The sequence below is a fragment of the Dipodomys spectabilis genome, unplaced genomic scaffold (genome assembly GCF_019054845.1).
Source record: "Dipodomys spectabilis isolate Male_0828 unplaced genomic scaffold, ASM1905484v1 ptg000258l, whole genome shotgun sequence".
In the NCBI taxonomy this organism is placed as follows: domain Eukaryota; kingdom Metazoa; phylum Chordata; class Mammalia; order Rodentia; family Heteromyidae; genus Dipodomys; species Dipodomys spectabilis.
The window spans coordinates 1,880,334-1,894,486 of NW_024870935.1; the positions used below are offsets into that span (position 1 = coordinate 1,880,334).

At 53.4% G+C, this 14,153-nt stretch overlaps 1 protein-coding gene across 2 annotated transcripts; it reads right to left on the reverse strand.

Moving 5' to 3' along the window:
* Positions 1 to 3,153: 3,153 nt before the first annotated feature.
* C1qtnf2 (C1q and TNF related 2) lies at positions 3,154 to 11,060 on the reverse strand. Of its 2 annotated transcripts, none has more exons than XM_042699583.1 (3): positions 10,991 to 11,060; positions 4,232 to 4,484; positions 3,154 to 3,823 (listed from the first exon to the last, which is right to left on the reverse strand). In XM_042699583.1, the coding sequence occupies exons 2-3, from the start codon at positions 4,473 to 4,475 to the stop codon at positions 3,210 to 3,212; spliced, it is 858 nt and encodes a 285-aa protein (XP_042555517.1). In that variant the 5' UTR covers positions 4,476 to 4,484; positions 10,991 to 11,060; the 3' UTR covers positions 3,154 to 3,209. The 2 variants fall into 2 exon arrangements, with proteins under 2 accessions (XP_042555517.1, XP_042555518.1); XM_042699584.1 differs by lacking the exon at positions 10,991 to 11,060 and adding an exon at positions 7,013 to 7,075.
* Positions 11,061 to 14,153: the final 3,093 nt, after the last annotated feature.

Sequence of the window (14,153 nt, forward strand, 5' to 3'; positions counted from 1 at the left end):
TGCGGAGAGCAAACAAAATGCCAAGAACTCCCCAGATCAGGACAGTAGAGGGAGTTGATAAAAAGAGCCACTAACTTCAAAGCTGCCAGAACTCCAACCTGACAACGAGCAGGAAAGCATGATGGATGCTGGACGGTCAAAGTGACCAGAGCAGCCTGCCCAGCCTGCCCGGGGCCTGCAGAGCCAGTAGAAAGGTGCTGTGTTCCTTGAACTTTCATCCTGGTCACCTGTCCAAACCCATTGTGAACCAGGTGCCTCCTCCAGTAATCCTAGCTACTCAGGAAGATGAGATCTGAGGATGGTGGTTCTTCTCCTGCCAGGGCTGAGACTCTTTTTTTCTCAGATAACCACCAAAAAGCCACAAGTGTTGTACACAGTCGCTCAAGTGGTAGAGTGCAAAAAAAAACCCCTGAGGCCCTGAGTTCAAGCCCCAGGACCAGTGTCTACACACACACACACACACACACACACACACACACACACACAGCCGCACAGATTGGGGATGAGCAATGGTTGTCTTTTCCACCCTGTGGAGAATCTCCTTCGAGGGTCACCCCTAACCCCTAAAGAACGGCCCACAGCTGTCTCCATCAGGAATGGTTGTTTCTAGATGGCTCGGATCCCAGGTTCTCTTCCTAGCTCTGCTTTGGAGGTAAAAACATAATTAACCAGTTTGGACAGCATCCTGACCCGAGTTTTATAGTTGAGGAAACCGAGGCTACCAGCTGGTAAAGGACGTGGCCCAAACCACACAAGGAAATCAAGGAACTGGAAGACACAATGGGACCAGAACCCCGATTTCTTGTTCCCAGTTCCCCAGTCTATCTCTGCTTACAATCCATGTGGTTAGATAATGGGAGGCTCTGTGTTCGAATTCCTTTCTTTCTTTTTCCTAGCACACGATCATGGCTGCCTAAGCCCATAGGCCTCTGTCTGTCTGCCTCCCTCCCTCCCTCCTCTCCAGCCTGGCCTGGTGTCTCTGTCTGTGGTAGATGTTCGCCCCCTGGTGGTGAAGGTGAAGATGACAGGACAGGCAGGATGCTCCAGTATCGCCACCAACACACACCTCGCCTTAATTCCTTCCAGCCTGTGGGATCCTGCCTGCTTGGCTTTTACATTCTGCACATGGCGGCAGTTTTCTTGAACCTGCCCTTGGCTGAGGCTCTCCATGACCTTCTCCCTCTTCCCCTTTCTCTCCTCTGTGGTGTCCAGGCCTCTGTAGCAGCAGCTTGGTTTTCCCAAGGCTTCCTCCCCCAGTCCTCAGCACAATTCCTCATCCTGGATCAAGAATCAGCTTGAGGGCTGGGAGGTGGCTCAGTGGTAGAGAGCTTGCCTAGCATGCATGAAGCACTGGGTTCGATTCCTCAGCACCACATACACAGAAAAAGCCAGAAGTGGTGCTGTGGCTCAAAGTGGTAGCACCCTAGCCTTGAGTAACAGCTCAGGGACAACGCCCAGGCCCTGAGTTCAAGCCCCAGGACTGGCCAAAAAAAAAAAAAAGAATCCTCTTGAAAATCAGTCTCTTCCTATACAGACTGGTCCCCAACGTACCATGGTTTGATTTTTTGTTGTTGTTGTTGTTGGTCATAGGGCTTGAACTCTGTCTGGGCGCTGTCCCTCAGCTCTTCGGCTGAAGGTGAACACTCTACCACTTAAACCACAGCACCATTTCCGGTTTTCTGGTGGTTTATTGGAGATGAGTCTCATGGACTTTCCTGCCGGGGCTGGCTTTGAACTGTGATCCTCAGGTCTCAGCTTCCTGAGTAGCTAGGATGACAGGCGTGAGCCACTCAACTGATTTTTTTTTTTTTTTTAATATAACTGCAGTGTAAATTCAGGAGCATCTGTTTTTGTTTTGGCAGTGCTGATGTTTGAACTCCAGGCCTTGAATCTGTTAAGTAGACACTGCACCACCTGAGCCACGCATACCCCTTAGCCCTTTTGATGTTAGATTTGTTTTGTTTTGTTGCTAGTCCTGGTGCTTGAACTCGGGACCTGGGCACTGCCCTTAAGCCTCTTTTGCTCAAGCCTAGCACTCTACCACTTGAGCCACAGTACCACTTCTGGCTTTTTCTGTATATGTGGTACTGGGGAATCAAACCCAGGGTTTCATGGATGCTAGGCAAGCACTCTAAGCCACATTCTCATCCTAATATTAGTTTTTTGTTTTTTTTTTTAAGACAGATGAGTCTTGCACTTTTTGCCTGAACTGGTCTCAGACCATTATCCTGTGTCTACCTGTGTAACTGGGATTCTGGACCTGTACCACTATGCCCTGCTCATGTGTTGAAAAGAGAGTCTCTTGCTACTTTGTTGCCTGGGCTAGCTTTGAACCACCATCCTCTCAACCTCTTCCTACTAAGTGGCTGGAATTACAGGTGTGTGCCACCATGCCTAGGCTAGTTTATTTTTTATGTTTATTTAATTTGTATGTTGGTCATGGGGCTTGAACTCTGGGCCCGGGTGCTGTCCCTCAGCTCTTCAGCCAGAAGCCACCGGTGCCTGGCTAATTTTTTTATCTACGTAGAGGTTCTAACATGTGCATATAGGTAAAGAATTTATAAGCTGTTCACTTAAAATTTGGAGTCTCTCATATAAGTCAACCTAGAAAAGGTAAACTCTAGCGGGTGCCGATGCCTCACACCTGTAATCCTAGCTACTAAGGAGGTTGAGATCTGAAGATCAGTGTTCAAAGCCAGCCTAGGCAGACAAACCCAAGAGACTCTTATCTCCAATGAACCAACAAAAAGCCAGAAGTGGAGCAGAAGGCCATGCAAGAGCAGGAGTTCCTGAGTGCAGACCCCAGGATGAGCACCTACAACATTTAAAAGAAAAAAGCAATTTCAAAATCAGTAAATAGCTTGGCGCTGGTGGCTCACACCTGTCATCCTAGCTACTTAGGAGGCTGAAATCTGAGGACTCGGGTTCAAAGCCAGCCCGGGCAGGAAAATCCAGGAGACTCTTTTTCTCCAATTAACCTACCAAAAAGCAGGATATGAAGTCTTGACTCAAAGCGAGCCAGTCCTGTGATGCACCAAAGCTCAGGAACAAGCACCCAGGCCCTGAGTTCAAGCCCCGCAACAGACATGACAAAAATAAATAAAATTCACAAAGGAACCGATGAATCGGAAAGAAAAAAAAATAAAGGTTGGATTTAATAAGAGAAAAACCAAAGAGGTGGGCTCGGGTCTGGAGAAGGTGGGGCCCCCCTAGACCTCATTGGGGCCACCTTGGTCGGCGTAGATGAGGAAACCGGTGAAGAGGCTGTCCGTCCAGTAAGGGTCGTAGAAGAGGCCGTTTTGCTCCGAGTAGAAGATCTGGAGCCAGACCTCATCGTCCTGTTTCAGGGCCAGGATGGTGGAGCCGGAGGCGATGTCGTGGTTGCCGGTGTTGGCGTCGAAGGTCCGGATGCGGTACTGGCCGTTGTGCACGAGGCCGATGGCCAGGTGCTTGTTGGCCAGCGTGATGTCGTAGGTGAAGTAGTAGACGCCCGGCACCCCGCACACGAACTTGCCGCTGGACGCGTTGTAGTGGCCGCCCTCGTTCATGAGGATCTTGTCGAACTTGATGGGCAGCCGCTCGCGGGGGTAGCTCTTAGTCACGGCCACCGAGAAGGCCGACTTGGCCCGGCCACTCCCACAGCTGCAGGGACCTGGCAGGCCCGGCTCCCCCTTCCTGCCCTTGGGTCCCTTCTTGCCTGGTGTCCCGTGCTTCCCGGGGGCCCCAGGGAGCCCCTTGGGGCCCCGGGGACCAGCCCGGCCAATGGCCCCGGCTTTGCCCTTTGGTCCTTGCTTCCCCCGGTTCCCTGTGCGACCTGGTGGGCCTGAAAAACAACAGTTGGAAAAGTTTTTGTTTTGTCGGTCGTGGGGCTTGAACTCCGGGCCTGGGCGCTGTCTCTGTGCTCAAGGCTAGCCCTCTACCACTTGGAGCCACAGCGCCGCTTCCAGTTTCCCCGTGGTTCATGGGAGAGGAGTCTCAGTGACTTTCCTGCCTGGGCTGGCCTCGAACGGCCATCCTCAAACCTCAGCCTCCTGAGTAGCTAAGATGACAGGCGTGAGCCACCAGTGCCTGGCTAGGGAAAGTCCTTATGCCCCCCAAAGGGTTGCTTATTTCTTTTATGGACCAAGACTGGGACTCGAACTCAGTACCTGAAGCTCTGCCTCCACGGCCATGCCTCTTACGAGAAGCCAATGACCCCACGTGGAAACAGGAAACACAGTTCGGGTCTTACCTTCCTCTCCACTGTCCCCTCGGTCGCCGTCTTGTCCGTCCTGACCATCTTTACCAGGAAAGCCCATTCTTCCCACCGTTCCAGATAGCCCCGGGACTCCTGGGGGGCCGGGGGGACCCTGGGGGCCAGGCAGGCTGCAGACGAGTTGAGGGGCACCCTTCTGGAAGTCTCTGTGGGCGAAGGGGCCGAGCAACGGGTCGGCCGCACAGGGGAGGGCGCAGGCCAGAAGCACCCAGGGGATCATGGCCGTGGCCTGGGGGAGAAGAGAGAGATGTGGGCCTGGGGTCAGTCAGCAAGATGGGGTCCAGGAGAGGGGAAGTGGTGGAGTTGTGGCTCAACTGGTAGAGTGCTAGCCTTGAGCACAAAAGCTCAGCGATGAGCCAAGCGCCGGTGGCTCACGCCTGTCATCCTAGCTACACAGGAGGCTGAGAGTTGAGGATCGTGGTTCAAAGCCAGCCCGGGCAGAAAAGCCCACGAGACTCTTTCTTTTTTTTTTGGTCGGCTGTGGGGCTTGAACTCTGGGCCTGGGCGCTGTCCCTCAGCTCTTCAGCTCAAGGCGAGCGCTCTACCACTTGAGCTACAGCGCCACTTCCGGTTTTCTGGTGGTTTATTGGAGATAGGAGTCTCACGGTCTTTCCTGCCCGGGCTGGCTTTGAACCGCGATCCTCAGATCTCAGCCTCCTGAGTAGCTAGGATTACAGGCGTGAGCCACCAGTGCCCGGCTACCCACGAGACTCTTAGCTCCAATCAACCACTCAGGAAACCAGAAGTGGTGCTGTGGCTCAAGTGGTAGAGCACTAGCCTTGAGCTGAAATGTTGAGGGACAGGGCTCAGGCCCAGAGTTCAAGCCCCAGGACCAGCACACACACACACACACACACACACACACACACACACACACACACACACACACACATACACACACTCTGAAGGCCAGCGCGCTACCACTTGAGCCACACCTCCACTGCCCACTCTTTTGGAGATTTATTAAAGAGTCTCAGGGACTTTCTGGTCCAGACTGGCTTTGAACCTCAGTCCTCAGATCTCAGCCTCCCGAGTCTCTAGGATTAAAGGCATGAGCCACAGGTGCCTGGCTCCTTTTCCTTTTTTTTTTTTTAGAAGAAACTGAGAGAGGCTGATTTGCTGGGGTTTGCACAGCTAGCGGGCGGCAGGAATGAGGTCTGAATTTGGGCCTGGCCCTTCCCGTGCTCCAATGCTTTCCATTCTGTCAGCATTCTTAGTTGTTTTTTTTTCCCTCCTAACTTCCCAGATTACAGAAGAGACCCGGATGTCTCTGCCAAAGCCACACACAGCCGTCGCGAAATTCCTTGGGCGGTTTGTATTTTTATTGTGCCATTTTCCACACACACACACACACACCCTTTGGAGTGTGCATGGTAGCATGCCTAGGGACTAAGCCCTGACATTGAGGTGTACAAAACAACACCCCCCATGCCATCCTCGCTTGCTGTCTGAGCCCCATCAGCCCCTCATTCTCAAGACCCTCTAGTAGCTGCTGGCGGCTGTCAGTCAATACTGCAGTTTACCAGACCCTAAGTGACCTGGTCTCAGTTCCTGTCTGGCTAAAGCCCCGCCCTCCCCTCCCTCCCTCCCCCCCTGCTCCCAGCTGGCCACCAGGGCCTCTTTAGGGCCATTTCCCAGCCTCCCCCCCCCCCCAACCTCTCAGTTCCACCCTGCTGGCTCTGTGTCCTGTTGTGTTTGGGCTTAAATGTCATTTCTTCCAGAGCATTTCTTCCATGCTGGCCTCTGGACCCCAGCTCTCTTCTCTTTCCTGGCCCTCACAACAACTGGCTGCTATGTAGTTGATTTGGTTGCCTGTCCCAGGCATCTCCCTGTTAAAATGTAAGTCCCAGGCTGGGAAGGTGGCTCAGTGGTAGAGCGCTTGCCTTGCATGCTCGAGGCCGTGGGATGGATTCCTCAGCACCACATAAGCAGAAAACAAAAAGCCTGAAGTGGCACTGTGGCTCAAGTGGTAGAGCGCTAGCCTTGAGCTGAAGAGCTGAGGGACAGCGCCCAGGCCCAGAGTTCAGGCCCCACGACCGGACCCAAAATAAAATAAAATATAAGTCCCCTGAGCACAGGACACAACTGGTATCACGTTTCTTCACACACTGACTAAGAAATGTCGGTGGGCCAGCACGGGTGGCTCATGCCTGTAATCCTGGCTACTCAGGAGGCTGAGAGCTGAGGATCGTGGTTCAAAGTCAGCCCTGGCAGGAAAGTCCATGGGACTCTTTTATCTCCGATGAACTACTCAGAAAAAGGCAGAAGTGTAGCTGTGGCTCAGTGGGTAGAGCACTAGCCTTGAGCAAAAAGAAGCCAGGATTGGCATCAAAAAGAGGAGAAGGAGGAGAAGGAGGAGAAGGAGGAAGAGGAGAAGGAAGAGGAGGAGGAGGAGGAGGAAGAGGAGGAAGAATGTCTGCTTTATTAATATGGTTCACTCACTGAGACTTGATTCATACTTCATTAACTGAGACTCAGACTTGGCCGTTAAAGTGCACAGTGGTGGCCGGGCACAGTACCTTGTGCCTGTAATCCCAGCTATGAAGAATGATGGAGGACGTTCAAGGCTGGCCAGCCTGGGCAGCAAGTTAGTGAGAGCGGATCTCACGAGTCAGATCCAGTCTCAGCTAGGCAGGAGGTATGCTAGGAGGATTGTGAGCTCACCCTGGAGGAAAAGTAACAGAAACAGAAAGGGCTGGGGGTTGTGGGGCATGACTCAAGTTGGGTGTGTGTGTGTGTGTGTGTGTGTGTGTGTACCGGAAGTCAGGTCCTTGTGCTCTCTCTTGGCTCTTCTGCTCAAGGCTGGCACTCTACCACTTGAGCCACAGCTCCACTTCCAGGAAGGCTGATTAAGTCTTCCTATCAAAGGGGAAAAGAAAGTTTGTCAGAGGTTGGGAAGGTGGCTCAGTGGTAGAGTGCTCGCCTAGCATGCATGAAGCCCTGGGTTCGATTCCTCAGTGCCACATACACAGGAAAAAGAAAAAAAGCCAGAAGTGGTATTTGGCTTGAGTGGTAGAGCAAAAGAAGCTCAGGGATAGTGCCCCAGGCCCTGAGTTCAAGCCCCAGGACTGGCCAAAAAAAAAAGAAAGAGAAAAGAATGTCAGTTCACCCTCAGAAATCGATTCATGATGTGTTAAATTTGGATGCATTCTGGAGTCTGGTTTTAATTTCACGGGTCCTGAACTCCTATCTTGCAGGAAAGTAGCTAGTGATTTAATCCATGTGTTCTAGGCCAGCCCCAGGAGCTCGCGGTCTGGCCCCCAGGACACGGGCTCCTGCTTGAATCTGTGACTCTCACAGATTCTTCTAGAATGTAGTCTGTCAGTACAAATTCCAGGAACACTGGGCCAGAAGCAAGGCTGCAAGATGCAGATATGGAACCACTCAACGATATAAATTATGCTCAAACAATCATTAGAGCAGCTCTTATTAGAGGTTAAGAGCCATGAAAAAGTTGGAGGCTGGTGGCTCACACCTGTGACCCTAGCTACTCAGGAGGCTGAGATCTGGAGGATGGCAATTCAAGGCCAGCTCAGGCAGAAAGACTTCCCATCTCCAAAGTAGTAGTAAGCAAAACCCTGGGCTGGAGGTGTGGCTCAAGTGGTAGAGCGCCATGGGAGCAAGCAAGCAGAGTGCATTCAAGGCTCTGGGATTTAAACGGGCAGGAATGGAAGGATTTGGATTCCATAGGCGGCTGGCAAAGCCATCTTTGACTTCTGAGAACTCGATGAGGTGGCTTGGCTTTGTTAGCCTCCAATTTGCCAAGTCTAGTTTCATAACTTAGTGGTCATGGAGCCGTGGAAATGGCACCTCTTCTCACCTGGACCTCCATCTCTTCGCCTGTGCAGTGGGGCCCGGGACCCCCTATGCCCTGTCTGCCTTCCAGACTGTTCTGGAGATTCCCACAAGAGTCAAGCCAGGTGAAAACAAAACCATCTACCGACTAAGTTAAAGCCTTTAAAAAACATGTGTGATTGCTGAGAAAAGCCCAGCTCCATTCCTCTGCGGGAGGGGGGAGGAGGGGGAAGAAGGGGGAAGGGGAGAGGGTGAGGGTGGGGTAAGTTTGCTCCAAGTATATCACATGCATATTATTTTTAAGTGATTGGACATCGCAGGGCAGTTGAATGAAAGGCTAGGAGTCCTTAACCCTGCAGTGTTTGAGGGGGACACCCAACTGTGACTCAGTGGGTCACTCCTCTCCCACAGGGGAGGGGAGGGGCGGGCGGGGAGGGGAGGGGAGCCGGCCGGCCTGCGCGGCTCTCTGGGACCCTCGGTAATGGCAGCGTGCTGCAGTTCCAGGAAACAAATTGGAAGCAGGAGGCTCCAGTTTCTCACAAGAGCCATCTGGCTGCAACGTGAGACCCCCCCTCTTCCTGGGTTCTCAGACCAGCCCCCCCTTTGCCGCCCATCCCCCCGCCCCCCGCCAGTACAAATGCAGACGGTCCCAGACACAGAGAGACCCACTTCGAGGAGATCCCAGATCGGATGCTTTTTCATTTCTTTCTTTCTCTCCCTGCGTTTCTGGCTCAGCGACCAAAAGGAGGTTCGAGGACCAAGTATGACCTCATGAGCTCTCAGAGGAAGTCAGCCTCTTGCTGGGTTTGCCCCGGAAAGTATTCCCCAAATCACTCAGGAATTCGCCTGGAAGAGCCCTGTGTTCCCACGTCTACACCCCAAATCCTGCTGTGTGGGCAAAGTCAGGCCCTGTGTGTGTGTGTGTGTGTGTGTGTGTGTGTGTGTGTGTGTGTGTGTGTGTGTGTGTGTGTGTGTGTGTGTCCCGACCCCTCTCAGCTGTCTCAGATCTAGCTGCTTCTCCAAAAAACCTGGGAAGGATGGTGGGGAGCAGAGGGGAAGTTTGGGGGTACCCAACCTCCAGGGGCATCTCCCAAGGGAGCAGGGCAGTCCCACAGGAAGGAGATATAAGCTGCATATGTCAGGTTAAGACCCACTGCCACATTCAAAAGAAAGAAGAAAGAAAAAGAATGCGGGATGAGGGGTGGGGCTGGGAAGGTGGCTCAGTGGTAGAGTGCTTGCCCCTCATGCATGAAGCCCTGGGTTTGATTCCTCAGCACCACATACACAGAAAAAGCCAGAAGTGGCGCTGTGGCTCAAGTGGCAGTGCGCTAGCCTTGAGCAAAAGAAGCTCCAGGGACAGCGCCCAGGCCCTGAGTTTAAGCCTCAGAACCGGCAAAAAAGAAAAAAGAACTCAGGTAACCTTATTATTATATTTTAAGTTATTATTTTTGTCGGTTGTGGGGCTTGAACTCTGGGCCTGGACGCTGTCCCTCAGCTCTTCAGCTCAAGCAAGGCTCTACCAGTTGAGCCACAGCGCCACTTCTGGTTTTCAGATGGATCCAAGATCAGAGTCTCACAGACTTTCCTGCCCGAGCTGGCTCTGAACCACGATCCTCTGATTAGCTAGGATTACAGGCGTGAGCCACCTGCACCCAGATTATTATTATTATTATTATCATTATTATTATTACTTATGCCAATCTTGGGGCTTGAACTCAGGGCCTTGTGCTCTTGCTTGACTTTTTTTGCTCTAGGTTGGTGCTCTACCACTTGAGCCACAGCTGTACTTCTGGCTTTTTTGCTGGTTAGTTGGAGAGAAGAGTTTCACCGACTTTCTTGCCAGGGCTGGCTGGGATTACAGGGGTGAGCCACCCCTGCCCGGCTTCTTCCAGTACATGGCAATTTTCACTCAGGTGACTTTGAGCTGTGATTGCCCTAGGTGCTCCTGGAAGAGATCTGGGAGGCTGGACTCCCATCATGTCCTGGGGGGAGGATGAGGTGCACCCTGACCCCTACCTGTGACCCATCTGGGTGAGCCCGTGAGCTATCATCCGAGGCGGATCGTGGCTTATTATCATGATGCCCTTGGAACCAATGATGAGCTTGGAATGGAGTTCTGACTGGTGGGGCGGGGCTGGGGGGCTGCTAGGAGCTGCTAGTTGAAAACAGTCATGGATGGGATTACCAGAGGACAGTGTCCTCCTGGGTAAATGGGTCAGCGGCAAGAGGGATGTGAGGGACAGGCCCTGGATAGAATCCACTGGACATGAGCTTCGTTGGCATCATCATTGCCAGTGCTGCTGGCTCAGGAAACCAGAAACACTCTTGACTTTGCTTGGATTATCATCTGTAAAATGAATCCATTTAAAGAAAGAGACCATCGGGGTGCTTGTGGCTAACCCCTATAATCCCACCCCTATAAACCTAGTCACTCAGGAGGCTGAGATCTGAGGATCAAGGTTCAAATCCAGCCTGCGCAGGAATGTCTGGGAGACTCTTATCTCCAATAAACCACCAGATAAAACTGGAAGAGGCGCTGGAAAGAAGGATGGGAGAACCGGGTGCCAGTGGCTCTCCCCTGTCCTCCTACCTGCTCAGGAGGCTGAGATCTGAGGATCAAGGTTCAAAGCCAGCCCGGGCAGGAAAGTCTGTGAGATTGTCATCTCCAGTGACAAAGCTGGAAGTGGTGCTGGGGCTCAGTGATAGAGCTCCAGCCTTGGGCAAAAAAAAAAAAAAAAGCTCAGGGACAACACCCAGGCCCTGAGTTCAAGCCCCAGGACCACCACCACACACACACACACACACACACACACACACACACACACACACACAGAAAAGAGCCAGGAATGAGGGGAAGAAGAGTGGCCAGCCCGAGGGGGGCTGCCCAGATCCTCCAGCCCCAGGGACCCCTCTCCTCCCAGGTCTGCTGTAGTCACTCACCCTCCGCCCCGCACGTCCAGGGCCGCGGGACCCAGATGCGGTCCGTGTTGCTTGTCCGGGCTGCAGCACCCTCCCGCCCCGCAGGGCCGAGCTCGGTCCTCCCTCCCTCCCTCCTGTCAGGGGGCGGGGGCCGGTCACGTGGGCTGCCACCAGCTCCCTTCCCCTTCTGGGCGCCTGGGAGAAACTTCCAGCACGGGCAACAGCTGGGGTGTGTCTGCAGCTGTGCATGGAACTGGTTTGTGTATCTGGAGGCTTTGCACACCAGCAATCTGTGTGTGTGTGTGTGTGTGTGTGTGTGCAGGAATGCTTCTCCAGAGATCAGAGTGTAAAAGCAGAGAACGAGTCCCTGTGTGTGCACGAAGGGAGTGTGCACTAGCGATGGTGAGTTGCAGGTGTGTATGTGGTGGTATGCAGGGTGCATGTGCAGGTGTACAAATGGCTGTTCATAAAAACACGTTTCGGTGCATGCATGCATGTGGACGGCCACATGTTCACGCGACTCGTCTGAGATACGCATGGGTAGCTTGGTGCCGATTTTGCACGCATGTGAGCGTGCACACAACGCGGGGAGCCGTGTCCCTGTATCCAGCCCTCATCTCCCTCCTCCATAGAGGGGGCCTTTTCCTGGGCCTCTCATAATTCTCTAGCCCACCTCAGGTCCTGCTGTCAGGACAGGCAGCGTGGTCAGGCGTAGGAAGCAGGCAGACGTGAGGAAGGCCCATCCATCATCAGAAGCTTGGTCTTTGCTTCTTCGTCCTCCTTCCTGTGTTCTCTGCCATTCGCTTCCAGTGTTCCCCGGGCTGCTCGAGCATCTGGCAAACAGCTGGCAGACACTACAGCAGCCAGGATATGAGTGCAGGGAGGTCCTCCGTGAACCCTGATGCTGGCGCTGCTGCCCGGGGTAAGTCAGCTAACCTCAGCGATGGAGGGCATCGCATTTCCCACGGAGTGGGGTGAATAATGGTCACCTCACCTGCACGTTCTGGCCCCCCCATTACTAACGTCATGTAAAGATTAGTGGGGGATGCAACTTGGTGGGCCCAATGTTCATCTGACAATAAATGAGCATCGATCATGCGTGGGTCCTCCATCTAGGTAGTGGGGCAGACAGGGACTGCAGGCGGGGCCTGGCATGGAGGAGCTGAGTTCAGCCGGGAGACACTGGGTGTTTGGGGACGTCCTGGGGGTGATGTTCTAGGAGAGGCTTGAGAGCAGCTGGGACTTGACTGGACGCTGTAGGGAAGAGAGTAATCAGGATCTCAGATCTCTCTGGAAACAGGTGGTTGTGGGGGGGTGGAGAGAGAGGGGAGGCTCCTCCAGTTCTTGCTGGCTACGGTGCCTAGGCCCTGAGTTCAAGCCCCTGAGCAAAGGGCTCAGGAAAGCCTCTCTCCTAGGGGGAGAGGAGGGAAGGCGAGGGGAGAGGATGGGCATCCGTGGCTCACGCCTAGCAACTCAGGAGGCTGAGATCGGAGGATCGTGGTTCAAAGGCAGCCGGGGCAGGAAAGTCTGTGAGACTCTTCTCCAATGAACCACCAGAAAACCAGAAGTGGTGGCTCAAGTGGTAGAGTGTTCGCCTTTGAGCTGAAGAGCTCAGGGACAGCGCCCAGGCCCAGAGTTCAAGCCCCACTACCGACCAGAAAAAAAAAAAAAATAGATTTAAAAAAGAATAAATGTTAGCTGAATGTGCGGGGGGAGGCAGATGCTTTGGGACCTTCGGAGGAGTTTGGCACTCAGCTGCTCTGGATCCTGGCTGTCCTAGGGGCCATGTCCGGAACCTTCTGGTAGTGGTATGGCTTCAGAGGGGCTTAGAATGGCTCCCCTCTGGGCTGGGAAGTTGGCTCAGTGGTAGAGCGCTTGCCTTGCATGCATGAGGCCCTGGGTTCGATTCCTCAGCACCATATAAGCAAAAAGAAAAAAGCTGGAAGTGGCACTGTGGCACAAGTGGTAGAGCGCTAGCCTTGAGCTGAAGAGCTGAGGGACAGCGCCCAGGCCCAGAGTTCAGGCCCCACGACCGGACCAAAAAAAAAAAAGAATGGCTCCTCTCCCCTTCTTGGTTTTCTATTCACATTTGCTGTGCAGCATGCGTGCGGGAACAGGAGAGAAACTTCCGGCGGAACACAAATGACTGTGTGAGGCAAAAGGCCCTAAGCGCACTGGAGATGCATCGTGTCAGCGCGGGGAAGGCCCCCCTGCCTCTGTTCATTGCCTACCCAGTCCCGCCCAGCCGAAAACCAGAGGGAAATGAACGACACTGTGCCACTGCTGGGAGCCGGGGCAACCCTGTGGCCCGGTGGCTGTCCCACAGGACATCTCAGCCCGGGTAGCTGCCTTAGACTTCGCAGGCGGGAAGGCTGGATGCCTGTCTCTTTACTGCTTGCCTTTTTGTTTTCAATTATAACATAGGCTTAGCCAGTGCTTCCTGTGTATTTGTGCAAGGCCAGAGCTCAACCTCTAGTTCACACGGTTTTGGCTTATGTGGGGAGGAGGGGAATGGCCGGGGAGGAATCTCTTTTGCTGGTATTGACCTGGAAGGGGATCTGTGGCGCATGCCTGCATTTTAGCACTCAGGAGGCTGAGGCAGGAAGACCACGAGTTCTAGGCCATCCTAGGCTGGTCTAGTGAGACCCTGTGTTGACAGGGTGGTTGGGAGACAGTGGTAAGAGGTACACTTACGCATCATCCTCATGTGTGACTTTTGTGTGTGTGTGTGTGTCCATCGTGGGGCTTGAACTCAGGGCCTGGGATCTGTCCCTGAGCTCTTTTGCTCAAGGCTAGTACTCTACCACTTTGAGCCACAGCACCACTTCTGGTTTTCTGGTGGTTAGTTGGAGATACGAGTCTCATGGAGCCAGGCACCAGTGGCTCACGCCTGTAATCCTAGCTACTCAGGAGGCTGAGATCTGAGGATCATGGTTCAAAGCCAGCCCTGGCAGGAAAGTCCATGAGACTCTTTTTTTTTTTTTGTGTAGTACTGAGGAATTGAACCCAGGGCTTCATGCATGCTAGGCAAGCACTCTCCCCCTAAGCCAAATTCCCAGCCCCTCCGTGAGACTCTTATCTCCAATAAGTCACTAGAAAACCAGAAGTGGCACTGTGGCTCAAGTGGTAGAGCACTCGCCTTAAGTTGAAGAGCTTAGGGACAGCGCCCAGGCTCAGAGTTCAA

What these genes read in the sequence shown, in the direction of transcription:
- C1qtnf2 (XM_042699583.1), bottom strand. Translation starts at nt 4,475, where the DNA reads ATGATCCCCTGGGTGCTTCTGGCCTGCGCCCTCCCCTGTGCGGCCGAC. An exon ending in AGGGGACAGTGGAGAGGAAG is followed by an intron (nt 3,824 to 4,231) that starts GTAAGACCCGAA and finishes GTTGTTTTTCAG; the next exon opens with GCCCACCAGGTCGCACAGGG.